This window comes from Scophthalmus maximus, chromosome 18 (assembly GCF_022379125.1).
Source record: "Scophthalmus maximus strain ysfricsl-2021 chromosome 18, ASM2237912v1, whole genome shotgun sequence".
Lineage (NCBI taxonomy): Eukaryota > Metazoa > Chordata > Actinopteri > Pleuronectiformes > Scophthalmidae > Scophthalmus > Scophthalmus maximus.
The window spans coordinates 18,489,691-18,517,520 of record NC_061532.1 but is presented as its reverse complement, the minus strand read 5'-3'; the positions used below and the strand labels follow the sequence as shown (position 1 = coordinate 18,517,520).

Sequence of the window (27,830 nt, the reverse complement as noted above, 5' to 3'; positions counted from 1 at the left end):
AAAAATGTTCATGAGTGCATTCAACATGAACATTTCGTCCTCGTGTTGATAAAAAGTATAATGAACCTTAGCAAAGTGAGTCAGTACGAACGAACAGCGCACATACAGATTTTTTCCAGGCGACGGGGCTGAATCATCACATCGTCATGAATCAGGCAGTTTTTCCTTTTTCGTGACAAACATTTTCTCTTGTTCCGACTTATCTCAAAACAAGATTGTCATAATAAATCATTTTCCAATGTGTAAGATAAAAAACAGTAATGGCGTCACAAATTTCTGCAAATATTTATTCAAAATTATGACACAAACAAAAAAAACTGCATTGTGGCGATTCTGCATGTCGCACGGCAGACATTTTGAAAACTGTCCCTCGAACGCCACACGTGACATGTGACACGAGTCAGGCTCATCACGTCTCGGCTTTATGATACATGCAACAAGTCGTTCATACCGTCTCTTTATGAAATGTAGCTGAGCAAGAATTGCTGCACTAAAACAACACGCGCACACACACACACACACACACACACACACACAACAATGTCATCATCAAAAGAGATATTTTTATGAATTTGTGTAACAGTCTCCAGATGGACACGAATAGAACAAACGATTATCTACAGTCTCTGTACAGTATCTCACCGACTGCTGGTCAATGTGTGTCTGAGTGTCTGCGATTGAACGATAGAAATGATCCTCCCAAATGACGTCGTTTACAAAAACCACCCGCCGTCCACATGCGGCTCCAAATGCTCCTGATGGAATTTGTTTCACGGCCACAATCCCGGGACACTGTAGCCATGGCGACGCTCCGATGAGCAAAAACGCGGAGAGAGCGCGGAGTTCATAAAAGACTCTCAGTAACTCTGCGGGTCTTTCACGAATTCCCTTTTTGAAAGGTTGTTCCTTCTGAACAGCGCTGGAGCTGCAGCTGAAAGTCAAAAACGCGCTGGCGGCATCTCGTCTACGTCCGGCGTGTCACGCTCGTGGCACGCACCAGTTTTTAAATTCATGGATCGCGGTCGGTCGACGGTATCAACGCGGGCCACTCGCCTGTACGGTGCGTCGCCAACACGCAGAAGAGACGCGCGCGCTTTCAGGGTCAAGGTCAAACACACGCGTCGCATTCGGGCCCACCTGACTACTCGTGATCACTTTCCTTCTTACGTAAGATGGGGGCTTCGTCCTGCTCCAGCTCACGTTAATGAACTTCCAGACCATAACGACACCACAATCGCGTCGCACATATTTAAAGCATCCGGACAACCAAAGAGCCACACAGCTTCAGTGACAGCTGCAGCTGCCGCGGTTTCTCTCCCTGCTGGAATATGAGTCGTACAAGTGAAAATACAATCCGTCCACGAGCTGCGACTCAAACATTGCTTTTTTTTTTTTTAAAAACACACACACTTTTAAAGTCGCGCCATCGCGACAGACCGCATCCGCTCGGCAGGTCGCTCGCTGCAACCGCCGCGTCAGATGTCGTCTGGAGCGCGAAGGCCTCTTCGACCTTCACGCGTCCTGCGGGGCCGACGCAGAGTTCAAGGGCCCTTGACCTCGTCACGCGCTCGCTGACCTTTGGCCCTTCTGAAAGAATCCGAGCCCGAGGGTCGGCGTGCGCGTGGCGCCGAGATGTGAGTTTGTGAGTTCAGCAAAACGTCTCACCGCTTCGAGTTCAAATCCCGATTCACACCAGGGATTTTTAAAAGGTGCCTTCAGGGTGGACGTGAAAGCAAAGGAAACTTCAGCACTTTCTGTTTGTTTCTGTTCATTGTTTTCAGACGCACGGTTGCGTTGTAAGACTTTCAACTCTGACAGGTGGGAGATAAGTCTCGTCACGAAATGTAGAGCTGAATAACACTCAAACTGAATTATTGTCTCAGTTTAAATATACGTGTGCGTATGGAGCTAAATCGGTGCCTAATGTTTTGGTAATTTGAAGAGATGATTTGAAACTGAAAGTGAAAAGAAGAAGTGAAATGGGAAAATTTCATTCAACATTGGAGAAAAATCTGATCTGAATCCGAAAAACACAAAAATCTGCAACTGAACTCATTCAAAAGAACTCCAGAATGGAATCCAAATTATAATTGATTAAAAAAAATAATAATTCCTTCACACTGTTCGCACATTTTTTTCAAAGTTCAAAGATGAAAACGTGAACTTTCAGTCTCAAATATTTTTCTTCGACTCAACAAAAGATTTGGCCCCCGAGGTATCCATAGCAACAGTAGTCAAGTTTTTTTTCATGCAAGGTATCCAAGGTGACGTGGTCTGAAGTCACGGACGGACACCTTGAACGGACCGTTTCAGCCCAGTGCTTCTCCTTCATATCAGGTTTTCATTCTGTAAGACGACAGTAGCAAATTGCTGGTAATGTTCAGCAACAGTTCTGTAGCAGCAACAGCAACGACGACACCGCGGCCTCGTCGCCGCGACGCTACAAAACCAGGTGAGGTAACTGAAAACACGAGGCGTCGGGCTACGGGCACGGACGACGTCCATCCACTGTAGCGTCTCGTGAGTTGGTCACGTCAAAGTTGTCCTGCACAGATTCCCTGTCCCTGAACGCACCACGTGAAAAAACAACACGTATTTGTGTCTGAGACAGTTCCACTGTAAAGAGTTGTGAGATAAAGTTGGTGTACTTTTTTAAAAAAATATCATAAACTACTTTTTCACTCTTTGGCTTCAATGATTTTCTGATTTCAATGAAAAATATTCTACCGTTATATTACATCTGATATGGCGGCAAATCTTTGAATATCAGTGTCAAACCTGGACCATATTTACACTTGACATTAAAATCTATTTCATTAAATTCAAACGTTCCTGTTTCTCTCCCTCATATTTATATATACTAATATCTCTCCATTCATATGAATGCGCTTCTTAATTGGATCCAGGTTTATTTCTATTTTGGGAACTTGCATAGTCTAATATTGAAGTAAAACACTACATTAAGTTTTTCCCTATCATATTTTATTGGTCTATTACATTGTATCTGGTCGTTCAGTGTCTGAGATAATGTACGACATGTATTATGTCTGTAGTGTGTCGTTAAAACTCCAAAAATGGAAGTTTCTTTAATTTACAGTGGATAAATAAACTTTCCCTCTTCTTCATTCCCGCCTCGTGTCAGATCTCTAAGGAACGCGTTCACGACCGGGGACAGGGAGGCTGCTGGGATCAACCGTGGGAGCTCCTGGGATTCGACCCTCCGACCTTTTGCATGCTGATCTGTTGCAGAGACAAACCAAGGCCGCAACACGGTAAAGATTTGATTTAAAATAAATCAGTGGGAATAAAAGAAGACGCAAGTTGCAACTTGCCCAAACACTTCTTTTATACAATGAAGTTATAATTTACGTGGTGGTTTTTTGTTTGTGTTGTCCAAAAAAAAAATGTAGAGAAAAATGCTCATTGATTTAAGTTGTTTTAAAGAAAATAATTGTGAATTATTCCACTTTTCAATTCAAGGTGTCTTCCAAAAATCATGACTATTATGATATTATTAAATCCAGTTTTTCCTATTCCAATTATTATTATTATTTTTTTTTTTAAATAATTGTGTTACTGCCTTATACTAAATTGTCAAATAAAAAAAAATAGGGTATCACAGAAAGCTTACACTCGACTGGACAGAAAAAGTAAAAAAAACTTTTATCTCAGCCTTAGTTATAAATATATGAATTATGTATATTATATTGAAATTGGAATATTCACAAAAGATGCTTCTGTGTTTGCATATTGGTGATATTAAACATGGAAGTGACGGGTGAAACAAAACCCAGGAGCTCGACCACAAAGAGAAGACAAAGTAAAATAAATACACTAAAATAAATTAAAGACAAAAGAGTTCAGTCCGTGTCAACGTCGCCCCCTGCTGGACCGGGAGCGTATAGTGAGTCGGGACGTCCTATTGGCCCGACGCCCTGGCCGCTCTCTGCTGCTCCAACATGGACCTGAGAGCGGGGGACATCATGGTGGGGGACATCGCCGGGGTGAAAGGTCGCAGGGGGTACTGCGCATTTTTACCAGGGACATAGATGCACTGGAAGAATCTCTGGGCTGAGGAGACAGAGAATGTCCTCAGTCACTGGTTAGGAAATTACCTGGCAAGGTTTTTTTGTGATCAGTAACGTAATCCACTGGATTGCAGAGAATGCAATCTCATACGGATACTTTTGGATTTACTTCAAAACAAACATATAATAACAAATTGCACCTTATTATAGAAATGGACGCAACCAGCACATTTTGAGTTCCACGAAATCAAAAATATTGTCAACGCCAATAAAATGCATTGAGCATATTCAGCATTTACAAAACAAACAAAAACAAAAAAAGCATTATCATTATATATTAAATCATAGAAAAATAATGTAAAAACATCAGCAAAGCTGACAAGAAAAAAAACCAGATTTTAAAATTGCCATTTTTTAAAGATATCAAAACATAATCAAGTAATTATTGAGACCATGAAAATGTAACTGTAATCTTATCACACATTTTTTCAAATGTAATCTGGTCTGATAACAGTTACAATTTTTTTGTAATCTGATTACGTAATCCAGATTACATGTGCATCTAAATTTTGCCCAAATTTAAAAGTAAATCTCATCACATCAGAAAGTCATTACATCTTGTTCAGGTCTTTATATATATATGTATATATATATATATATATATATATATATATATATATAAACAGTTGCAGTAAACTGTACCTGCTTTCTTCTGCTCTGTGGTGTTGTCCTCACTTTGAGGCTCTTCTGCAAAACAAATTTTGATTTTAGGTTTCAGTATTGTGTGTGTGTGTGTGTGTGTGTGTGTGTGTGAGGGGGAGAAAGATGAGCAGACAGATGATGAGGGTGAGTATCTTCATGCATGTCAGGAGGGAAAGACAGAAGGAACGAACAATAGTCTGGAAAAAGTGGAAAAAAGGATTCACTCATTCAGTAAAGTTGCTGTTTTGACCTTTTGAATTAAGTTGCTCTTCATCCAACAGATTTGAAATAAATGACTGCAAAAAAAAAAGCTGCATCCTGCATCAAACCGGTTATTGGATTATTGGTTGTCCACGAACCAATGCCATCCGCAAAAAAAACAAAAATAGATATAGATAAAAAGATGTTTGTCTTCCCTGCTTGCCTTATTGATTTGAAACTAAATCAATTGAAGCTTGTTTCAGAGAAATCAAACCCTTTTTGGGGGATTTGACTCCAGAAGACCGGAGCTGCCGTGTCAGTAGAAAGTGAAGAGTCACTCAGGATGGTGGGGGGATGTTGAGACTCCGCTGGATGACTCAGTAAGAACAGAACACCAATACCCCATGAACGGGTTTTTGATTCATGGATTTATGAAGTATTATTGTCGCCTATAACCAACAACTGAGTGCGGGTTGTAAAGATCAGATCAGCTCGTCTCATTGATCACCAACGTTCCTGATGTGGTTGCGAGAGAAGCGTCTCTTCATATTGAGTCAACCAGCGGAGAGATGGTGGATCATTATACCTCAGGCCACACAGGAAGCTCTCTTTGCTCTCTCTACGGACAACAAGCATATGTATGGTAGGAAGCGTTACTGTCGGGACATGAAACACGTAATAGCATCAACGTGCGTCTGCGCAGCGTCAGTCGTCAGAACCGAGTTCTCTCCGTTCATCCAAGAGGCTTCGTCGCTTTTCTCAAACGCTGGGAATTTAAAGGTGACATATTATGCGAGAAATTTACCATTCGCCCTGACGTGGCCCTGACGTGACCCTGACGTAGCCCTGACGTGACCCTGACGTGGCCGTGACCCTGACGTGACCCTGACTCGACCCTGACGTGACCCCGACGTGACCCTGACGCGGCCCTGACGCGACCCCGACGTGACCCCGACGTGACCCTGACGTGACCCTGACGTGACCCTGACGCGGCCCTGACGTGACCCTGACGTGACCCTGACGTGACCCTGACGCGATCCTGACGCGACCCTGACGTGACCCTGACGCGACCCTGACGCGACCCTGACGTGACCCTGACGTGACCCTGACGCGATCCTGACGCGACCCTGACGCGACCCTGACGCGACCCTGACGTGACCCTGACGTGGCCCTGACGTGACCCTGACGTGACGTGACCCTGACGTGACCCTGACGTGACCCTGACGTGACGTGACCCTGACGTGACCCTGACGTGACCCTAACGTGACGTGACCCTGACGTGGCCCTGAAGTGACCCTGACGTGACCCTGACGTGACCCTGACGTGACCCTGACGTGACGTGACCCTGACGTGGCCCTGACGTGGCCCTGACGTGACCCTGACGTGACCCTGACGTGACCCCTGTAGCCTTTCTTTTCCCGTCGCCGAGGGTATGAACCAGCTTCCGACGGGCTCGGTGTAAACAAGCGCAGCCTTGGTAACGAGCTCATCGGAGACGCGGCTGGTTCGAGAGAGAGACGCCAGGAAAAAGAAGAAGCCGAGCGGGAGAATTCTGAATCTAGGTCGTACGGCTTTGCATCACATCGCTCTCCCTCTTTGAGGCCTTGAGCACATTGTGTCTGTGGCAGGAGATTTGAAGGTTCGCTCACAAACAATACGTCTTCATCACGGCTCCCGCTCTCTGACAGGAGGACGTTCTACACGTCAGGCCTTGAAAAAAACACAACACGAGTTGACGCTGCATCGATTGTGTAGCGCACAAGATTCAAAAAAGCAGTTGGACACGATTCACACTTTGCAGCTCTGATGACTGGCACGACGTCCGGGTTACCTTGACAACGACCCACACGGGACGCGACGACGGAAAGACGAAGTCTCTTGGATGAATTTTCGGAGTAACAGTTTTTTTAACAAAGTACTCTCGGATCATTTTGAATTTCATGAATCAAATTATCATCAAGGTGGCTGGATATTATTTGCAGACATCTGTCACGCTCTCGTACTCACTGGCCGGCGGCGGTTGTTTCTCTTTATCTACATTTGGAGAGGAGGAGGCAAAAAGAGAAAGATGGACGATGATCAACGTCAGCGACACACAAACGCACATTGTTCACCTTGGGACTGTTAATTCCAGACGGTACCTTGAGCCGCTTTCACAGATTTCTTCTCAGCCTTGTCATCTTTGCTCGTCTTCTCTGATTTGCCTGCGACAGGAGAGGAAGCCCTGTTATCGCCTGACAGACAACGATCCATAACTGTGCTGTACATTGAATATTCTTACAATATTATTCCCCTCGTGGTGTAATACAGACATTTTTCCTGATTTTATATACATATATATATGTTTATATATATATATATATACTCACCTTTTCTCTCTGCCACTGTTTCTGATCTTTTCTTGGCTGAAAATGAAAAAGACGAGAAATGGAGACCTGCTAGTTCCAGTCCTTCAGTCTCATGTTCCCTGTTTGAGATGGTCGATGGAGAACAGGAAAATGACAACGACCACCCTCCGATGATTTACCTGGTTCAGACAAAGATCTGGCCTGAGACGTGACGTTCGCCCTCTTCACAGCCTCTGGCCTCGGCCTCAGTCTGACCGGACGCGGCTCTGGATCTGAAATTGAAGTGAGAACTTGCGCTGAACCTGAATTATCCAAGTGCAACACTCCCTCTGCATGCTGGGAGTTTTACCTGTCTTGGCGGTAGACGTCGTCTTGTCTTTGCTCCTGACAGGAGATACTAACGACACACCGTCACACCCCTGATGCCTGAGTGATGATTTACTTCGTGTGTGTGTGTGTGTGTGCGTGTGTGTGTGTGTGTGTGTGTGTGTGTGTGTGTGTTTCCAGTACCTGTCTCTTCAGAGGCGGGTTTCCTCTTCGGTCGCACGGCTGCCGGCTCTAACGCAACGAGGAAAGAGTCGTGATTATTTGACCCCAAACGTTAGTTTTCTTTATGAAACGTTAGTTGTTCGTTCAGTTTTCTTGTGCCTTCGCGATGGTTCACCTTTCTTTGCAGCTACGGCGGTTTTGGACTTTTCTTTCACGGCTTTCTCTGTAAAAAGAAAAATAATAATGCAATCGGAGAATTGAATTAATCTAAGGTTTACATATAATTGTCCATTACCCTTTTTGGCTACTGCAGGACTTCTCTTCTCCTCTTTAGCGGCTGGCTCTGTCACAGCAAATACAGAGAGAGTATATTATTACAACTTTAAATAAAAACATGTATGTTAGACATACATAGATCCGCATGTTCATGGTTTATTCACCTGTCTTTACAGTGGCTGCCTTGGTTTTGTCTTTTGAAACGGCAGCATCTGCGTTTAATCAAAAGTTATTGAATTATGCTGTTGACGTTTTGCTCGAGTGAGTGTCGCCTGTATCATTCATAACAACGCTCAAGTGTGAAGCAGCGAAAATGGCAAATAAGCCAATAACGCTAAACATAATTATTACCTTTCCTTGTCTTCTGTTTGGCTGCCGCGGGCTCTGAGGGGATAATTGGCGTGAAGTGGCCACGTAGAGTTAATTTTTTTCATGATGAATACATTCATAAGGCACGTCGTGGCATCGTAACGCCGCTGTTAAGTGCTGCAGCCGTGTGTTTACAGTTTACTGAGAAATTAGACGTTAAGTGAATCATACCTTACCTTTTTCTGAATCAGCCGCCTTGGTTTTCTTCTCGGCAGCTGCAAAGAGTCACATATTAATTATTACATCATGCACTGCAGTGATTATGATAAAATATAATATGAATGTTGAAATTATTAAATCGCTCGTACGTCTCTGGGCGGAGGCAGCCGTCACTTCCTCCTCAACAGTCACCGGTTCTTTACGGGAAAGAGTTTAGATAAAATTATGGAATATAATAATTATATTTTATACAGCATATATCATTTTCAAGCTTGATCATTCATATTCTAAGGCTGGAGTTATGTTTTTATGACAAATGTTAAAAAAAAGTTTCCCAAGATTATTTCAATAAAGTTCTTAAAAGAGAAAATATACAGCAGCACTTTATTACAGTTAAGTGACATATTTTATTTGGTTTATGTTTTTGTTGGAGAGGAAAACTCATGTTTTGATCTCTAAAATTGTTTTCATAGCTAATGCTTCAAAAATGTAAACTACAGTTAAATTAAAAGGATAAGGAAAGGAAGTAGAAACATTTAATCATGGTGAGTTTTCAGAACTTTTAGATTTGTGTCTTATTCTCACTGTGAGGCAAGTTTTTCTGTAGAGAAGATGGAAAAAAGAATTTTAAAAGAATTTGTAGTGATAAAAACAGAGATATTAATACTAGATTGGCCAACTTGTATTATCTGCACTTACAGTTTACTCTTGTGTTTCCATAAAACTATATAAAAGTGTGTAACTTCTCCGCCTTTGCTTGGTCTGAACAAGTCTCCGCTTTTGGTGAGAAGAACCCAACTCGTCCTCACCGTGGACCGGAGCTGCGGCCGGCTGAGCGTCATCAGCAGCAGCAGCCGGAGTCTGGAGCTCAGGCTGGACCAGAGCCTCCTCCGGTTCTGGGGCCGGGACCGGGACCGGGACCGGGACCTGGACCGGGACCTGGACCGGGACCGGTTCCTGAGGCTGCGTCAGCGGCTGCAGGGGCGGCTGATACAGTTGATAGTGGAGCGGCTGCATCAGTGGAGGAGGTTGTTGCTGTTGATAAAGAGGAGGCTGCAGCGGTGGCGCTCCGGGATGGACGGTCAGAACCGGAGCAGACGGAGCTGGACAGATCCAAAAGATATGTGTTTTAATCTCCCAGAAGGAATTCATCTCGATTTACCTCTGATGCGACCGACGTATTGTGAATACCTGACATGGTCGGAGGAGGGTAGGGGTTGTCCGTGACGATGTGGTGAACTGGAAGATAAAGGGCTGGTTTGACATTTTAACAGGTGCGGAGGGGAATTTTCATATTTTTTTTAAGTTATAAAATCTGATTTTTCTATTTCCCTTGTGTGATAATTAAGTGTTCAAAATTAATTTTTGCCACTTACCGTACCAGCCCGGTGGGGAGGGGCAATAGACCGGCGCAGGTCTGCAGGGGCCCACTGTAATAAAGACAGAAAGTATTATGTGCATCCAAAATGACATTTTTAATACATTTATTATAAATAATTGGATTATATTTTTTGAAAGACATACCGTCTTCTCCAGATTCTGGGACCTCCTGTGGTTTCTTGGTCTCTGCCTCTGTCAACGTAAAACAGTCAGATGTAAAAAAAGATTAATATGAATATTAATGAATATGATTTGAATCCGTCACCTGTTTTGGGCGTCTTGGTCTTCTCCGCTTTCTTGACTTGTTATCGTAAATTCAAAAGGAGAGAAAATGGCGCGTTAATTAAAACTGAGACAAAATTGTGACGGAAACAAAGAAAAAAGTTTTGTTTTGTGTCTATTCTTACAACCATTTGTCGTAAACATTCGTATTATTAATATTCAGCTCTCTTTGCAGGTTTCTTATGATTTGACCTCAGTGTGGAGTAAACCTGTCCGAGCACCTCTGAGAAGAGCCGGGATTCTCCTGATCCTCCTGATCTTCGGCTCCAGACTCGCACCTCTGGGCAGAGCTGGGCAACAGGAGGACGTACAGTAGAATGATTTCATCTATGACTTCACACCGAGGACAAATAGTGAAGATGGTTAAAATTGTTCTTTTTTTGTCAGCGTTGGGTTTTACCTCTCCTTTTTGGCTCCGACTTCACGGCTTCACGGTCTGACAAAAATGAGAAAATGATGCAGAACAAATTAAAGGAGCTTCACTCGGCTGCTCTTCACATTAACATTCTCAATATTTGCACATTGTAGTCACAAAAGTATCATTACCTCTTTTCCTCCTCGTGGCCGAAACCCTCCTGGGAGCATCTGAAAACACAAACACCAGATCACACAGACGTACACAGACGTGACGTCCTACATCACTGTGAACGGGCTGGGGAGGATTTTTTTGGGGACACCATGCACTGACCACTTGTTGATCAGCGTAACGGACCAGAAATCTGCTCAATGTACTGGGCTCTTAGGCGATAAATACTTATAATATATGATACGTATGATTGTTTCCGTCACATATAAAGTTTCCTTGTTGTATATTTGTATAACATTTGAAGGCTAAAAATAATGAGTTATTATAAAGAATAGTTATTTTACCTCATTTTGTTTTGAACGACTCTTTCCCATCTTTGAAATGTTTCAGTATTTTGTATTTGCAGTTTGTTCTCATCAAAATACACCTGGATGTATCTCCCTCTGAAAGTATTAAGAGATGAATGTGTGATATTTCCCACGGTGCAAAGTTTCACCGACCTTTTTCCTTTTTCTCGGCGGTCTTGGCGACAGACTCTTTGCTCTTGGCAGAATTCATACAGGGACACACTGAGATCACAGAGAGTTACAGTTACAGTTACACCACATTTAAACTGTTGCTGTACAGTAACCGTCTTCGGTCTCTGACCTGCGGGTTCAGAGTCTTCCTCCCCGGGTTCTGGCAAAGGCCTGGTCACGTCCACCGTCGCCTTCTCCTCGTCTTCGTCATCTTCGTCGTACTCCTCTTTTTTATCCTCGGGTTCGTCCACAGACTTCTGCATTTCGCCCGTCGGCTCGTCGTCCTCGTCCTCGTCCAGAGCAGCGGGCTGACTGGTAACTGAGATATGTATTTATGAATTATAAAAAAAATTTAAACACAGCTGCTGAGTTTTTCCCTGCATATTAAAGGTATGGATTGAAATTCCAGGTCTTTGTTTTGTTTCCCCCGATAACTCGTGTGGAACAAATGTGAGTTTCATAAAGTCAGAGCAGGGTTTTTTTTTCTTCTTCATATTGTACCAGAGACATAATAGCTCAATAGTTTAAACTTATCTTAAGCTACAGATGCTAAAAAAAAACGTATTTGTTATGAGAAAAGATAAGACAATTCATTTTTTATTGGAAAAAAATTGGTGTGGAACAAATTATGCAAAATTATGATTGGCTTGTATGAAACTTTCAATGCATTAGTTTAATATTTTACATGAGGATTGTGTATTTATCTATTGTACCTGTAAGCTTCCTTGTACTGTAGATGGTGTGAGTTGTTGAAATATGACTGTGATATAAATGAAACCTCAGAAACATTAGTTCCTATAATTCATGTGTATATACACTATATCCGAGATTGACTGGGTATTTTTTTTCTTTTATCAGGGGAGAAAAACATGGTTTAATGTCTGACAGTAACATACATGAATGATCCTCTTGAAATATCAAATATCTAATGTTTGCACGTTGCTACGGTGACGACTCTGCCTATAGAAATATATATTTGAATGAGTCATAATTGGCTCATGATGGATGTGACACTGACCGGTTCCCTCTGTTTCTGCCTCCTCAGTCTGATCCTCATCACCGGCCTGACGGACCTCCTCCTCCTCCTCCTCCTCCTCCTCCTCCTCCTCTTCCTCCTCCTCCTCCTCCTCCTCCTCCTCCTCCTCCTCCTCCTCCTCCTCGTCGTGGTCCTCAGTCTTTACTGCCTCCTCCTGGACAGTGAGCGCCGCTGCAGTGGAGGCTACAGATGCACAGATGATAAGTGAGAGTACCGGACTGGACTATAAAAGTAAAACTGCCAACAATGAAATATCATAACATATATTTTAAAAGAAAAATTTAAAAAGCAAAAAGCTACATGAGATGCTGACGATTAAATACTGTAAAACTGATTTTAAAGATTACATGAGATCAAATTCAAAACTTCAAAAAAAGATAAAATGAGTTGAAGAAAAAGATTATGACTGTTATTATGGTTATTGTTGTTTTTGCTGCAAATAATTTTGTACCCATTTATCTATTTATTTTTGTTAACTTAACATAGCATATTATTGCATCATTACATTATCAAAATTGATGTGATATTGATTAAGAAGGATCATTAAACTCAGAAAAACTAATTTAATCAGAAAACTTTATCATAGCTCAAAATTAAATATATCAATATTTCTGCACTGTACCTGCGAGCAGGACATCATCAACTTCGTCATCATCCTCATCATCATCATCTTCCCTATCTTCCTCGTCAACATCATCTTCCTCTTCCTCACCAGCTAAAGATGGGAGCTCATCTTCATCTTTTAACAATGTTTCTTCGATCTCGTCTTCGTCGTCTTGATCCAACATGAACTCGAACGAGCCGGAATCAACATCTTCATCATCTTCATCGTCTTTATCGTCGTCGTCGTCAGTTGTGTCATATGTGATGTCATCACTGAAGACTGTCTCTCCGGCCGATTCTTCATCATCATCATCATCATCATCTCCTAAGACTCCACTGTCTGAACCCTCGACAGGAGCGACGTCAAGTTCCGCCTCGTCTATATCGTCATCATCATCATCGTCTTCAACAACAAGGTCAACATGGACGCCGCTGTAAAAGTCAAGGTCAAGGTCAAGGTCATCGTCCTTGAGGTCAGAGTCTTCATCATCATCGTCTTCGTCATCTGCAAAGTGCTCAGAGGAGGCAACAGAGAAGTCCTCATCCTCATCGTCATCCACATCGGTGTCCTTCAGGTCTTCATCATCGTCGTCTTCCACGGCAGGCAGAGGAGGACGAAGAAGATCTTCCTCATCTGTGACTCCAATTTTATTATCTTCCTCATCCTCGATAACAGCAGCAACGGGAGGAAGATCGAGCTCCAAGTCGCCGTCATGGTCTTCTTCACTTTCAGATGTGCCGACTCCCTCAGCCAGTCTGTCGTCTTCATCGTCCTCGTCGTCGTCCTCGTCATCCTCCCCCTCTGCATCGTCTTCACTGGACAGAAGAACGGAGTCGCTCACGTCTGAGGAGTCAGTGAAGGCATCGTCACTGGTGTCGCCTTCGTCGCGGTCTTCTGCGTCTTTTTCATCATCATCATCATCATCATCATCAGGCAGAGTTACGTCCTGAACAGGAGCGTCGGACTCAGAGTCAGGAGACGCTGCCGACTCTTCATCCTCAGAAGTGGAACTGGGTTCAGGAGAAACTTCTTCGTCATCATCATCCTCCTCAGCATCGGCAGACTCTTCTAGATCATCTTCATCTTCATCAGCAGCATCTGCCTCCTCTTCTTCTGCCTCAATATCTTCATCGTCTTTGTCCAGCTCTTCTTCTTCTACTGCGGCGGCGGCCCCCTCTTTCGATTTATCTTCATCATCTCCATCAGTCACTGGTGCAGCTGCCTCAGGTTCCTTCTCATCTTCATCGCCCTCATCAGTCTCCCGTGCAGCTGCCTCAGGTTCCTTCTCATCTTCCTCGTCTTCATCATCTTCATGCTCATCTTCCTCATCTTCATCGTCTTCATCAGTCTCCGGCGCAGCTGCCTCAGTTTCTTTCTCATCTTCCTCGTCTTCATCATCTCGCTTCACCTCAGCAGCTAATGCCTCTTCCTCGTCTTCATCAGCAGCTGCTTCATCACTCTCCTCCTCCTCTTCTTCTTCGCCCAAAGGCCCTTCCTCCTCCTCCTCCTCCTCCTCCTCCTTCTCCTCCTTCAAAGCTCCTACTCCCTCCTCTTCTTCTTCTTCCTCCTCCTCTCCCTCCTCCTCCTCCACAGTTCCTACTCCGTCGTCTTCTTCTTCCCCATCATCTTCAACTCCTCCCTCCTCCTCCTCCTCCTCCTCATATTCTTCCTCGTCATACTCATCATCATACTCCTCGTCATACTCCTCATCATACTCCTCATCATACTCCTCCTCGTACTCATCATACTCTTCCTCATATTCTTCCTCCTCCTCCTCTAGTTGTTGCTCCTCTTCTGCATACCCTTCGTCCTCCTCCTCCTCAACAGCCCCCACTTTGTCTCCCTCGTCTCCCACCTCCTCCTCCTCCTCCTCCTCCTCCACGGCTTCAACCGCTGGTGGTTTCGTCTTTGCTTGCATCCCTACAACTGTAAGAGGAAAACATGTTAATGTCATTGTTACTGTAACTGTAATGAAATCTAAAATTCACAAAGTGCATCACACAGAAAATAATTCCATAAAGACGCGTAATAATAAAACGTAAATGGAACACGAGATAAAGAAGATGAAATGTGGTTTTAAACCTCCAACCAAGTTCCAGTTTACATGGACGTCTGTCCAGATTATACAATGTTTGTAGTGAAGACTTTGAATGAATTTAATAATTAGTATTAAGGATATTTTGTCGTAATAGGCATATGGATTCTAGAGTAATGTCCGAAAGAGGGAGATGGAAGAGAATTGGAGAGAGTTGGTTAACAGACCTTTACTTCGAGACGGAAGAAATTCTCCTGGGACACAAAGAGAGCAACGGGAAAATCAGCAACACGACAAAAAACCAAAAAATACAGATTACAACTGGATGAATCATGCTGCGATGTGGACACACACCGTCGATTATCAGTCAGAAGTGAAAACAGATTAGTGGCGGCAGCTGGAGCGGAGAGTTAGTGAGCGACGGACTCTTCTCACAAGAAAGATAAAAGATATTCGTGCAGCCGATGACGACGAGACACGTCACGTGGTTTTAACAGGGAGGGGAACGGGAGTCGTTATCGGTCTAGAGTTAATCTACACATCCCCAGAAGAAGAGCCGCTGTACCTTTTCCTTTGTTAATCTTCACCTCCTCCTCCTCCTCCTCCTCCAACCATCTTGAATCTTTGAGACGGTTCATACACAAAGTCAGTTTAAAACTGCAGATCCTAGATGACAATCACCTAGACTTCCTGTGAGCTTCTGACCAAATCAAAGACGTGACCAAAACACATCTGAGAAGGCCGCAGCGTCTTCGAGTGGCATCGCGATGATGCTTCGCCTTCCTCATACGCTAAAGCTTTTTTACGCAAAACGACAAAGACGTTGGCGTCTTTAAGCCACGTCGAGAAAGTTCACAGAGCAGAAAACCAGACTGGAAACTGTGGCAAGTAAATGTCTCGGCGTAAATGGAGTCATTGGGGCCTCTGGTGGCTACTGTACAACTCTTGAGGAGTTCATGCCCGACTCTGCGAAGAGCATCACGCGTATTGAAGCTCATTCAAGAAGCATCATCTTCTAACGCAGCCGTACGATCGTCGCGCAAAGGGGAAATCAAATCACCGAGCTGCCGCGGCACAAACCTTTTTTCCTCACGGCGTACAGAGTTCCTGCAGGGGAGAAGAGGGAACAAATGAGCTGGGGTCACTTTGTCCTGCGTACTTCCTCCAACCACGCGTAGAGCGACTGCAACTGTACCTTCGTCGTCCTCCGGCGCGATCAGGCCGGACGCGAACTTGAACAACGCGCCGATCGCGCTGGACGACTCCTCCATGGCGTCGTTCACCGCCCTCATGGGGTCCGAGCCGATCTTGGTGAGGCCTCCTGGCGGAGCGGGGACATGAACACGTCATTTCCCACATCTCACATCATTGTTCCTCGTCGCCTCTCGCGCTCTCATTCGCTCAGCGCAGACAAAGCTCTCATTCCTCTGCAATGAGGAAATGTCTTCTCGAAAAAACGAACAAGCTCCAAAAGCCAAAGGTCAAAGTGAGGTGGGGGCGACACCAGGTCATTTACACCACAAGGTCAACTCAAAGGGATGTAATCTGGATTTTTCAAGGGGTTGGTCAATGCTTCGTTGGACGCAGGAGAAACCCACCTCACAGTTTAACCTCCTGCAAAAAGGCCTCAAATATACGTCACATTGACCCTCGTTCATCGAGACATATTCACGTGTTCTCGTCTTTGAATTGAAACATTCAGCAGTTTTTGTTTTCCTAATTTCTGTGTTTGAGCTGCTGGATTTGGGCTGATGTCTCATTTCAGAGATTTTCAAAATAATTGTTAACATGCAGTCTGGTGAAGGAGGGCCGGGGGTTCCCAGTGCACACGCCATCGAAAACACAATTCCTTTTTGAATTATGAAATGTAGAAAATTTCTCAACCCTGTGGAGATACTGTGTAAATTAACACAAGGGAACATTCCATATTTCTCATTGTAGCTATGGCGTGACGCGTATAAACTCAGAGCTTCAGGAAAACGTGCTTCCACTTAAGTTTTCCACTCAACTCGTGAAGACATCCGCCGTGTGTTCTGCGTATCTCACGGAATCAGTGGCCCTCATTACAGCCAGGCAAAATACAATAAACACTGGGCATTGTTTGAAAAATAAAAGCAATCATAATGAATAAACAAAACAGAAAAATGAAGCCGTAAATGCACAGTTGAGATTTCAGAGGAGCTTGATCCATCTACATTTCCTCGACAAAAATATCAATTTTCTCCATGTTGCATAAACGCATATGGAACAAGCTCCCAGATCATCTGCGACAAGGTACAAACTGCACACTGCATCATACTAATCCATATCCGAACACTTTGAACACTGTCCGCATGGAGCATGACGGCAGCAGCTTGTGCTCGTTGCCGAAGATCCACACACTCGGCTGTGCAACGTTCGGAGCCGACATTAACAGTCCACGTCAGGCGCGTTAGAGAGTTCCCTCGTCTACATGAGCAGCTCTAGAGAAAAGCTCTCTGCTCCTGAGGAGTTGGTGCAGCGGGCGAGGTGCCTTGCCTCGACGCCCTGACTCCTTAAAAACCTTCCTGACGACAGGAGGTGGGCGACCTGGTTGGACGAGAAACACAGAGGCAGTGAGCAGAGGAGACAGTAAGAAAGAAAGGGGCGGGTGAAAGGAGAGATGAAGGAGTGGTGGCGTGATGATGATGATGATAAATGAAGTCGCCAACCGCTGTGAATTAATACTGAGAACACGCTGATTGGTCATCATGCTTCTTTTGTCCCTTTTAATTCAAGATGACATTTTGGAATATGGAGGATATTTAACAAGAAATGTTGTATGTATGGAATATGTATGCTGTGTTTTTTCCCCCTGTTGCTATGTCATTCCGCAGTTTCATGAGTTCATTCGTTTGTTTTGACGTCGCGAGGAGAGATGGAACCAGCGCTCGCAAAGTGGGTGACCACACTGCTACAGGGACAAAAAAAAACAACAACATACAATATGAAGAAGTGAAATTAGTCCATTTTTATATCAGGGCAGTTTGATGTGTTGCACAGAAACCTGAAGATAAAAGAATCATTCGAGGGAAAAGAACGAAGCGAAAGAAACGACAACATTCATGATGAAACCAAAGAATTCAAAGCTTTAAATACAGTAGTTTGGTTCATACTCCTCTACATGGTTCAAATAGCAAAACACATTGTCCAAACTAATATCTGGCTTTGTAGTCGTGTTTTAAACTGAAATAACGTTCATACGAACAGATACAGTAAGTCCACGTTCTCCTGCTCAGTCTGTTCAGTAGTGAACTGTTCCATCCCTCGGAACGCTTTCACGTCTATAAATCTGATGTACTGACAAAACTGATCGTCCGCGCTGAGGCACGTGTTTGGTACGAAGCAACTTAGCAGTGCTCAACGTAGATGACGGTAATAGTGCGACATCGGATTTCACAAAGCAAGGCCAGGTTTTCAGGTGAAGACGGCCGACATTTGGTCCTCTGGTGCCAGAGAGGAGGAAAGTTGTGGCTGATTGGTTTCACATTCCCATTTCCACATTACCGTCAAGGAGAAGCAAAGAAACCCCGTATCTGAAACGCTGAGTGGAGACAACGGGTGGAAGAACACGTCCATACCTGAAATGGTCTTGTAGTCCATCAGGTCAAACATGATGACGAAGACACAGGACCACGTGACGACGAGGGCCAGAACCAAGATCCAGGCCAGCGGCGAGCTGAACGTGGAGGAGAGGTCCTCGCTGAACGTCTTCTTGGGCGTCTGGATGGACGACGGCGGTGGCGCGGCGCCTCCTCCGCCCTTACCCTCGATGACCATGGTGGTGGTGGTGGTGGACGACGACCGCGCTGAGGAGGGAGATGTGAGAAACCGGGGTCAGACACAGGGCATCAAACGTTAAACATTTTCCAACAAATTCACAGCCAGCCAGCTGCAACCATTCGCAACCAGCAGTATTCACAGAAGTTTTAGGTACGTCTCATGACGGAAGTTACTGAATTAAAGGATATAACCCTGTAGCCAAATTTTGCCAAAAAATTTAAACGAATTCTCCAAAAAACTTATTCAAACTCTCACACATGTGCAACAAAATACAAATATTATGTCTATTTCCTTTCTTCCCTTCCACAGCTATAGTCCAGCAAGACCCAACCTTCCCTCCCGAGATGAGCCCGACCAGACCGTTGTTGTCAGCTCAAAACTCAACCTCCCAGAATCCTCTGCTTCAGCAGGCCCCGCCTCCTGGTTACCAGTGTTGGTGTTAATACTGGAGGTGAGAGTTCATGACTGTGTGTTTCTATCAATGATGTGATTACTAACAAGCAGGTGTCGATGTTAAACTCGGGAAAACGACTTTGTGTTTGACAGAAATTCAGTTTCGGTTGCTGTTGTGTGTGTGTGAACAAATTCATAAGAACGGTCATGGGAATCATAGAGAATATGCAAACAACCAGATTCAACAGTGAAACTACAAATGCATAAAGCAACAGGTCGCAGTTAGCACTTAAAAACAGTTCACAACTGGTCAAAACTCAGGGGAAGAGAAATATTGAAGTACAAAGAAATTCATACGATAATCAAAGCTTTTGCTTTTGAGTTTCCAAACATCAACAGCAAGCTAGAAGGACATTTTAAGATCCGGGGAATCCTTCAGCAAACTAAAAATCAAAATGACGTGATTGAAAGTTATAATATATAAACTTTGATCCATATCTTAAAAAACACGTTGCCATGACATTTTTGAGCCAGTTGACCTTTCATATATCACATTTTTGCTATGTGGCAATTGTGGTTTTCTTTCTGGATTTGCTTTGTTGTACAGTGTTGATGTAAAATTTCCATTTTTTTAAGTGACACAGAAGTAAACCTCTGGGACCATCTTTGAACCCTCAAACAAAATTTACACTTAAAAAATATCAAAATCAAAATGTGCAGATTATAATGATATTTATCCAAAACATTCATGCTTCTCATTAAAAGTGAGTCATTTTCTCTTTCCAAGCTTCCCGAGCAAAAAACCTCCAGCTCAGATGTCAAAATCACTCAGTCAAATATCTAATGAACCTTTTATGGACATTAGGATTAAAGCTGTAACAACTCGTACTTTTTAATACAATGTTGCGTTGGGAAACCTCTGGTCCAAGCATTCATCCGGGTCTCACCCTGATACAACCCACCCTAAACATTGTTGCAGACCAGACCCCCCCCCCCCCCCCCCCCCCCCCCCCCCCCCCCCCCCCGGGGGCACTCCCAGCCTCACCCAGCGGGACAATGTGCCGTCACACTGCAAAACAACTGCTCAGAAACAGCTGGAGCAACACGACGAAGCCTCCAAACTCCTCGTCTCCCAACACGGTCGAGCATGAAAGAATACGTGAAGAAGCCTCATCCATGGAGCCCCCCCCTCCCCCCCCAGCCACAAAACCCACCCCAAGGGTCCGCTACCAATGTGTCCAACGCCACAACGCACCCAAAAGATCCTGTGTCCGTTCCCCGACGGAAGACGCTTTCGATTCTGCTATCGTCGTTGTCCTTTGACAGGATCACGGGCGTCCAACATTTCACAGTTGTCCAAGACAACGGCAAAAAATTCAGAAGGATAGAAAAAAAAGGGCCTTCAACCAAATTCTACCTCCTTCCTCACCGATGGCTATCGTCATCTTTATCTGCTGATGAAGACCGCGACGCGAAACAATTGAACCCTTCGTGTAAGAGACGATTGTTTTCGTTCTTTCGGCCAAACATGAATTTTAACCCTGAGACGATACGCTGTCAACGTTTTCATCTCCAGACAAGAGGTTCTATGTCCTTTCATTTATTAACAAGATAACGGCAGCTGGAATAGCTAAGTGGTTCACGCCACTGACTATGGTACATACGATGGCGGGTTTGATTCCCGGTCAGGCAAAAAAATGTGGATTCAAAAAGTTCGGTCAACCTTAAGACTACCCGACAAACTCTGGATCATTCGGGTACCAGTTGTTTCCGCCTTTGCAAGTTTTAATCGAAACAAACTGGAGAATCACAAAGTGAACATACATGTGCAGCGAAATATCTTTAATCGCTCGGTGCACCTTCATCCTTCTGTCGCCTCGTGTCACTGTCAGTAAAATGAAAAGGGCGTCACAACAATCTCAGGAGGACGTACAGTACGGCCACATGCGCCGCGAGGCACCGTGTTGGTGCTGACTGATCTCATCCTTCGGCGGAGACGTCACGGCTTCATTACAAATAGCGGACACATGATAGCGGGACATATTTTTAGAATCTTCCAATCATGAAATTCCTCTGCGCCGTCGTGCAAGAACAAAACATACACAGCGTCATATTGTACGCATTGTGAGAGGCTATTTATATGTGATAAAAAAAAGATTTGCTTACTTAATGTGATGATACTTTACCTTCAACTGCTTCAGTCATCGTTTCAAAAAAAAAAAAAATTAAAAAAAAAAGTTCTATTCCAAACGATTAAATCCTTTTGTGCAGGTTTTTTAAGTTTTTCCTTAAAAGAACCTAATATTTTCGCAGTCGGTCCGTCGGCTCCGCTGTGCGTTTTTTTAATCCCAGTCTTTAATCCCAATCCAATGAATGGCTGGTTGCTGGAAACCCCTCGGTAACACTACACCTCTTTTTCCATTCTCGCCACTTCAACGTGCACTTTCCTGTCCACGTCCAGGAGTCTTTCAAAAACAAAACCCAAAATGAGAAAACCCTCTTGACGGGTGCAGGTGGCAGCGAGGGGGTCCAGAGAGCGGACGTCCCAGTGGGTGGACGAGGCCGGGGAGACGGACAGAGACCGAGCTGAGGTGGTCACTGTCTTTGCCCTTTGCCTGGTTGGGAGGTAGTGTTGCAGATAGAGAGCGGCGTGCCCCCCCCCCCCCCACCACCACGGCCCCCCTCTCCAGAATTAGAACGACCACCGGGACGAAGGGGGAAGAGGGACTGGGAACTTTATCCCACCAGGCAACGTTGCTGCCGCTGGAGTCACGTGACCACAACGTGGACAGAGGCTTCTTCAGCTTAAACGCCAAAATCTTTTCTCCTCCGATGTGTTTGAGGGCCTGAATCCAACCAGGTGCTGTCGCGTTCACGCTTGTGTTCTCTGAGCCCGAGGCCCCCGGGTTATTCTTAGAGCGGATCGCCGCTGCTGCTGGGAGCCTGCTTCGCCTTTTTAGGCCAGAGGCGTGACCTTAGCGGCCCCGTCCCACCGCCACCCCCCCCCCCCCCCCCCCCCCCCCCCCTCCCCTCCGCGTTGACTAATCCCCCCCAACTCCAGACCTCCACTGCTCGGTGCAGAGCTGTCATCCGGGGGCCAGAGGGAGCGAGAGGGAGAAGATCGGAATGAAGTGAAGTGGCGCCGTCATGGCACTGGAAATGAAACGACAGCAGCGTTCAGCTCTGTTCCATTAAGGTGCGAGGGAAAGTTGTCAATCGTCCCCAACGCGGGGGAAGTCAGAAGTTTTTATGCCTCTTCCAACTTCCCCAACTTGAAGGACACTGCACGTCTTTTTGCTGGTGTTTGTGGACTCGGTTCGACACAATGGCACCGTGTTCTTGGGCCACAGTCAGATTAGAGATCGCAACGTGTTGGTCGCACGCTCTCCTTCTCCTTCTCCTTCTCCTTCTCCTTCTCCTTCTTCTTCTTCTTCTCCTTCTCCTTCTCCTTCTCCTTCTCCTTCTTCTTCTCCTTCTCCTTCTCCTTCTTCTTCTTCTTCTCCTTCTCCTTCTTCTTCTCCTTCTCCTTCTTCTTCTCCTTCTCCTTCTCCTTCTCCTTCTTCTTCTCCTTCTCCTTCTCCTTCTCCTTCTCCTTCTTCTTCTCCTTCTCCTTCTCCTTCTCCTTCTCCTTCTCCTTCTTCTTCTCCTTCTCCTTCTCCTTCTCCTTCTCCTTCTTCTTCTCCTTCTTCTTCTCCTTCTCCTTCTCCTTCTCCTTCTTCTTCTTCGTCGTTTTTATCGGCGGTTAACAGGCGTTCTCCCTTCGTCCTCCGACAGAGGCAGATATTAAAATGGGGAGCAGAAGCGACGGGAGATTAAAACCGCTTTGACAACACGCAGCTCGTTCCTTATCGTGTTGACTCGGCCTCGGACGTCAATCTCCTCATGAACTCAAACGTATTGGTTGTGTCCCATTTTTACAAACGTGCCAAACACTCGGTTGCTAATCTTCGCCTCAAGTTCGTCATGATTTTCATTGGGGGGGACACTTTTTAGTCTTAAACATTTTCCTCAGTTCTAGACTTTCTATGGCTGATTATTCACCGCGGTCGTTCTTTGATTGACTCGACTCACCGCGTCTTCGGTCCCGACTGGAATCCAAAAAAAGGCATTTCACACCCCACGCTTGTGCTGCTATTTTACATTCAAATCCAAAAAAATGACAAAAAAAGACAAAATTGAAAACAGACACTTGAATCCTTCTGGGACTTCTGACCTTTATTTTCAAATGGAAACCATTGCATTTGTTTAACGGTGACAAGACACTTGAGGGTCGCTGGAGCCAATCCCAGCTAACATTGGGCACATTCACACCTACGGTCAATCTAGAGTCTCCAATGAACCTGACCCCATTCTCATGTCTCTGGACTGTGGGAGGAAGCCGGAGAACCCGGAGAGAACCCACGCACACACGGGGAGAACATGCAAACTCCACACAGAAAGGCCCTGGTTAGTGTGAACCGGGACTCGAACCCAGAACCTTCTCCCTGTGAGGCCAGGGCGCTCACCACTACACCACCGTGCCGCCCCATAAAGTCATCACGTTGTCTTATTTTTATCAATACATAGTGTGATGTCAAGTCTTCATCAATCACTTGCTGAAGGTCATTATCTCCAGATTGTCATATGTACTGTAATATTTATGATCAGAAACATCTCCGCCACAACAAAGTCACATCAATAAAGCCATGCTAGCCTTATCAAGTGATTGCAGGTGATTATACGTGCATGACGGGGCACATTCGTTTTGCCGCATCGAGAGTCATAATCCGTCACAACTGTTTGTAGATATCCTGCCGGTGACATTCCTTCTCGGCGTACGTGTCGGCGACAGCCGTCCCCGTTACTCTCCTTCTTTGTTTTTGGTCACTTGGGTTGCAATGACGATCACGGTGATCACCAGTACCACCGCCAAGGCGAATACACCCACCGCCACCGGGTGATTCTTAATGTCTAAAATTTAAAAAAAAAAACAATGAGTTGTCCTGTAGGAAATACAGATTGAACATTTCTAAAATGACTTTAACGCCATTATTCCTTTATCGGAGGAAATGCATATTTCTTTCTCCAACGTGGGTTTTATTTTTGTATATTTTTGTCGTCAGTCATGTTTATTTTTTTTTACTAAATCTGGCAGACAGAAACTGCCAAACGGATTTTGATGCTTTGACAAACACTGTATACACACTGTATACACACTGTATACACACTGTATACACACTGTATAAAGCCAGGGCCACTTTGACAAACACTGTGCAACGCCACACGAGCATCGACAGACACAAACTCATCACTCTGCGAACACAGTCACCCGTACAAGTCATGATGCCTCTGGTGCCTGTGAAACCCTGCAAGTGAGAACGAAAGGGGAGAACGTTAGGAGAATAACCAGGAACAACAATAATACTTAGTAACGATTCATACTGCGTCACGTGCAATGATCTCAGCGAAGGAATCCAGCGACGCCCGAGCCTTGTATGCGGTCGGCAGAGCCAATCCTTACCTGGGGGAGTCCGAGGAACCGCTGGATGTCAAACCAGGCGATGTCGTTGCAGCTGCACTTGAGCAGCTCCCCCTCGTGGAACAGACAGCTGACTGTGAGGCCGACGTTCCGGGCGTCCACCAGCCTCCCGCTCTCAGGCACGACATAGTCCCCGCGAAAGGTGTGGTACATCAGCACCAGGACTGTGGGCTTGTCAGCTGTTGAGCGCAGAGGTGAGTCAGAGACAAGGGGAGAGCTCAAGAGTGGACATCTGTAGAGACTGGTCTCGTCTATTCACCCTTTTCCGTCCTTTGTATTTGATTTAAATCTCACCTGTTCACACGACTACAAGCAGCTCTTAACGTTGATGCGGCAAACAACCGTCCAATCACACGTGCGGACGATAGAGATTAACATTGATATCCAGTTGAAAGTTTTTCAACTTTTAGTTCAAATTATAGATATTTGGTTGTATCTGTTTTCTTTTTATTTGTAGCTATTCATAGAAAATTTATGTTTGATCTGTGAAAAATGAAGCCTCAATTACAGTTTGTTTATCATGAGGGTTTGATAAAGACATCTTAGGAATCATTGCCAATTTTTAATATTTATATATATATATATAGCGGCCGATATATCTGTTTTGGAAATGTTTTATTCCTTAATATCTATAATCTATTTTTCTTTTAAATACTGTAGACCCGAGGATAGTCGAGTGCTAATCGACGTTTTTTTCTTCTGCCTGGATGTGAATTGAATTTAATTTGTCGTTCTCACAATGCAGGAAGCAGTTTCTTAATGCAAAAAACCCATTATTTTTGATCCCAAATTTTTTTCCACAACAATTGTTCAAATTTCTTTGACAGACATTCACCGATAATCATTTCTTACCCGGGATGCGTCTGAGGACGTAATCGACGTCCGTTCCGACCCGAGAAGCGATGGGACAGAAAGCCAGACAGTAGTCACATTCTTCGAAAGAGCCCACCTCCGTGTGGCCGGAGGCTGTAATCCTCCTCACAAAGGATTCATGAGCGTTGTTCGTGTTCCCCCCCACGAAGACGTAGAACCTCTTCCACGACGCTGAGGACAGACGAGGAAGAACGTTTGGAGAAAATCTCATAAAAGTTTCTGTCAGTTGCGACGAGGCCACTGGGGGGTGCCAGAGTGCGAAATTTCAGAATTATAAACAGCTTTATTCTAAGTATGTTTGAGTTATATTTAAAAAGATTGTTCTGCCTCTATCCATTACATTTTTACAACTGTACACTCCTGGTGACAAGATGAGGGATATTTAGTGGGCTGATATTTATGAGTGTGTGCAATTTGATGCGGATCTGTATTGTCAGATTTGTTACTTATTTCTTCCACAACTGATTATGTTAATTGTAAGTAAACTGGAGCTTTTTTCTAGTTTCACGTTTTATATATTGTTTATATCAAACTGTGTTAAGTTTATTTTTTTTGACCTGACACATAGTTAAGTGTAAAATATATATGTGATATTCTTTTCCACTGTTTCGAACTATGTTTAAGTCATATAGATCATCTCACCTCCGCCTATCTACTAATTGCCTTCGTATTCTTGGCCAACTGCTTAATAATTTACTTCCTTTGTTGTGTTTCAGTTTCAATTCTCCAGAAACTCCTTTACTTCTTGCAGACGCTGATAAAGGCTACTTTACTTAGTTTAGTTTATTTTTTGATCACATAGATATACAACATCACATACATAACATAAAAAAGACATAGTGTCATCGTAACTCTTTTACATCTTAACTCTTTTATACTCAATACTGACCAAAAGGTTGCAGGTTGAAGCATTTGCTTATTACGCCTACCTCCTTTTGCATTATATTTTATTCATATGTTGTTCTCAGGTCCCTCAGGATCTTATCAATCTCATTAATTGTATTATTATTACTTATTATTTTCATTATGATTAGTTTCTGTGTATACATACTCATATTACTTGCAGAACAAATTAAAATAAATAAACAAAACTAAATACATTTATTTGTTGAGCATCTTTTTTTTAGTATGTTTTTTATTTTTGTATTTTGTATCTTTGATTTCTTTCATGATCTTGTGTTTTCATTTCCTGTTTTATTTTGAATTATTATTAATATCCTGTTTTTTCATCACCTTTGCATTTGGGTCCAGTTCCTGCTCAGCCGTGACAGCTTCATCATTCTCTGTGGACTCATCACCACCAGCAGCATATTCATAAGTGGCTTCAGATTTTAAGTATACTGTTATTGCTAAATGTTGTTTATTCTTTTTTGTTGCAGTAAAAGTTTGCCCTACCATTGAATTATTATTATTATTTTTTTTTTTTGTATTTTACATATAATGCCAAGTCATTCAAGGTCACTTTCCTTATACACCTTATTCCTCATTCCTGTATAAAAGATTGTGAATGATACTTAACAGGATTTCTGAAACCTAACCCCCAAACCAGTAAACCTAGGGGGAAACACTGAGTAATATGTTTGAAAGAGTAATATATGTTGTCAAGTTTAAAAAAACAAAACAAATTAACTTGTTTTCTCACCCGTCAGCATTCCCTGGGGCATATCTCTGAAGAAGAGAAAAAAAGAGCAACATTCAGTCAAAATTATTCAACAAAAATGAATAATGCAGATTTACAGTTTCATGCGTCAGGGGCTCTTTGTTCCAGCTCAGAACAAGCTTTTACTTTCCAATAAGACGAGAGCTGAGAATACCTCACAGGATGATAATCTGTAAGTCTCCGAAGCAGAGATCGGGCAGTTCAGTTCACAGCCTGACAGAGATTATTTCAAAATTGAGAATTCAGTACTCACGTAATGGATTGATAATCTCCTGTTGAGAATTCACCCTGCATCTCTGTCCCACAGGCTCGCAGGAGAAGAATGAGTCATGGAAGCACTTTCTCTTTCTGTCTGACCCACAACGTGTTCCATCAGCTGACTTCTGCACAGGCAGTGTAAGAGTGTGTAGAGAGATAGAAAGACTGGCAGGAAGCCACAGACAAGGGCCAGTCCAGATCACTGGCATGAGTTATTATTATTATTATTATTATTATTATTATATAGTGTTATTTTTAGATGGGGGGGCTGTGGGGTCATGGGGTTTAAGTTTTAACTCATTAACTTGAATATTTCCTTGTTCGGACGAAAGATGCAAAGGGAGACTCATGATCAGCCATCCTTACGCAACGGC

At 44.0% G+C, this 27,830-nt stretch overlaps 3 protein-coding genes across 5 annotated transcripts; all 3 read right to left on the bottom strand.

Annotated features, from left to right (window-relative positions):
- Positions 1 to 273: 273 nt before the first annotated feature.
- LOC118290633 (pollen-specific leucine-rich repeat extensin-like protein 1) lies at positions 274 to 12,390 on the bottom strand. The gene is made up of 24 exons (XM_047328834.1): positions 12,297 to 12,390; positions 11,409 to 11,597; positions 11,261 to 11,329; positions 10,781 to 10,819; positions 10,635 to 10,670; positions 10,456 to 10,524; positions 10,218 to 10,253; positions 10,097 to 10,144; positions 9,949 to 10,002; positions 9,764 to 9,811; positions 9,382 to 9,675; positions 8,722 to 8,769; positions 8,590 to 8,628; positions 8,396 to 8,428; positions 8,209 to 8,256; positions 8,064 to 8,111; positions 7,944 to 7,991; positions 7,790 to 7,837; positions 7,459 to 7,551; positions 7,301 to 7,336; positions 7,073 to 7,135; positions 6,939 to 6,965; positions 4,731 to 4,775; positions 274 to 4,071 (listed from the first exon to the last, which is right to left on the bottom strand). The coding sequence occupies exons 2-24, from the start codon at positions 11,539 to 11,541 to the stop codon at positions 3,920 to 3,922; spliced, it is 1,554 nt and encodes a 517-aa protein (XP_047184790.1). The 5' UTR covers positions 11,542 to 11,597; positions 12,297 to 12,390; the 3' UTR covers positions 274 to 3,919.
- Positions 12,391 to 12,411: 21 nt separating this feature from the next.
- LOC124849601 (protein starmaker-like) lies at positions 12,412 to 21,799 on the bottom strand (the record flags this gene model as incomplete). Its single annotated transcript, XM_047328833.1, has 8 exons — positions 21,334 to 21,799; positions 18,553 to 18,780; positions 17,471 to 17,521; positions 16,149 to 16,274; positions 16,034 to 16,060; positions 15,181 to 15,207; positions 12,937 to 14,844; positions 12,412 to 12,497 (listed from the first exon to the last, which is right to left on the bottom strand). Coding segments are annotated over exons 1-8 (2,472 nt in total), but the record flags the coding sequence as incomplete, so codon positions are not given.
- Positions 21,800 to 23,341: 1,542 nt separating this feature from the next.
- si:ch211-245h14.1 (uncharacterized protein LOC563420 homolog) lies at positions 23,342 to 27,606 on the bottom strand. Of its 3 annotated transcripts, none has more exons than XM_035617811.2 (6): positions 27,452 to 27,606; positions 27,169 to 27,206; positions 25,518 to 25,709; positions 24,648 to 24,844; positions 24,462 to 24,492; positions 23,342 to 24,097 (listed from the first exon to the last, which is right to left on the bottom strand). In XM_035617811.2, the coding sequence occupies exons 1-6, from the start codon at positions 27,490 to 27,492 to the stop codon at positions 23,988 to 23,990; spliced, it is 609 nt and encodes a 202-aa protein (XP_035473704.1). In that variant the 5' UTR covers positions 27,493 to 27,606; the 3' UTR covers positions 23,342 to 23,987. The 3 variants fall into 3 exon arrangements, with proteins under 3 accessions (XP_035473704.1, XP_035473705.1, XP_035473706.1); XM_035617812.2 differs by having other exon boundaries at positions 27,181 to 27,206; positions 27,452 to 27,602; XM_035617813.2 differs by lacking the exon at positions 27,452 to 27,606 and adding an exon at positions 27,353 to 27,436 and having other exon boundaries at positions 27,181 to 27,206.
- Positions 27,607 to 27,830: the final 224 nt, after the last annotated feature.

Excerpts from the sequence above, each read along its gene's own strand:
- LOC118290633 (XM_047328834.1), bottom strand. The coding sequence starts at position 11,541 with ATGCAGAAGTCTGTGGACGAACCCGAGGATAAAAAAGAGGAGTACGAC. Across the intron at positions 8,629-8,721 it reads GGCTGCCTCCGCCCAGAGAC|CTGCCGAGAAGAAAACCAAG; the intron begins GTACGAGCGATT and ends GACTCTTTGCAG. Across the intron at positions 8,257-8,395 it reads CAAACAGAAGACAAGGAAAG|ATGCTGCCGTTTCAAAAGAC; the intron begins GTAATAATTATG and ends GATTAAACGCAG.
- si:ch211-245h14.1 (XM_035617811.2), bottom strand. The coding sequence starts at position 27,492 with ATGCAGGGTGAATTCTCAACAGGAGATTATCAATCCATTAC. Across the intron at positions 27,207-27,451 it reads GGAGATTATCAATCCATTAC|AGATATGCCCCAGGGAATGC; the intron begins GTGAGTACTGAA and ends TCTCTTCTTCAG. Across the intron at positions 24,845-25,517 it reads CGTCCTCAGACGCATCCCGG|CTGACAAGCCCACAGTCCTG; the intron begins GTAAGAAATGAT and ends TGCGCTCAACAG.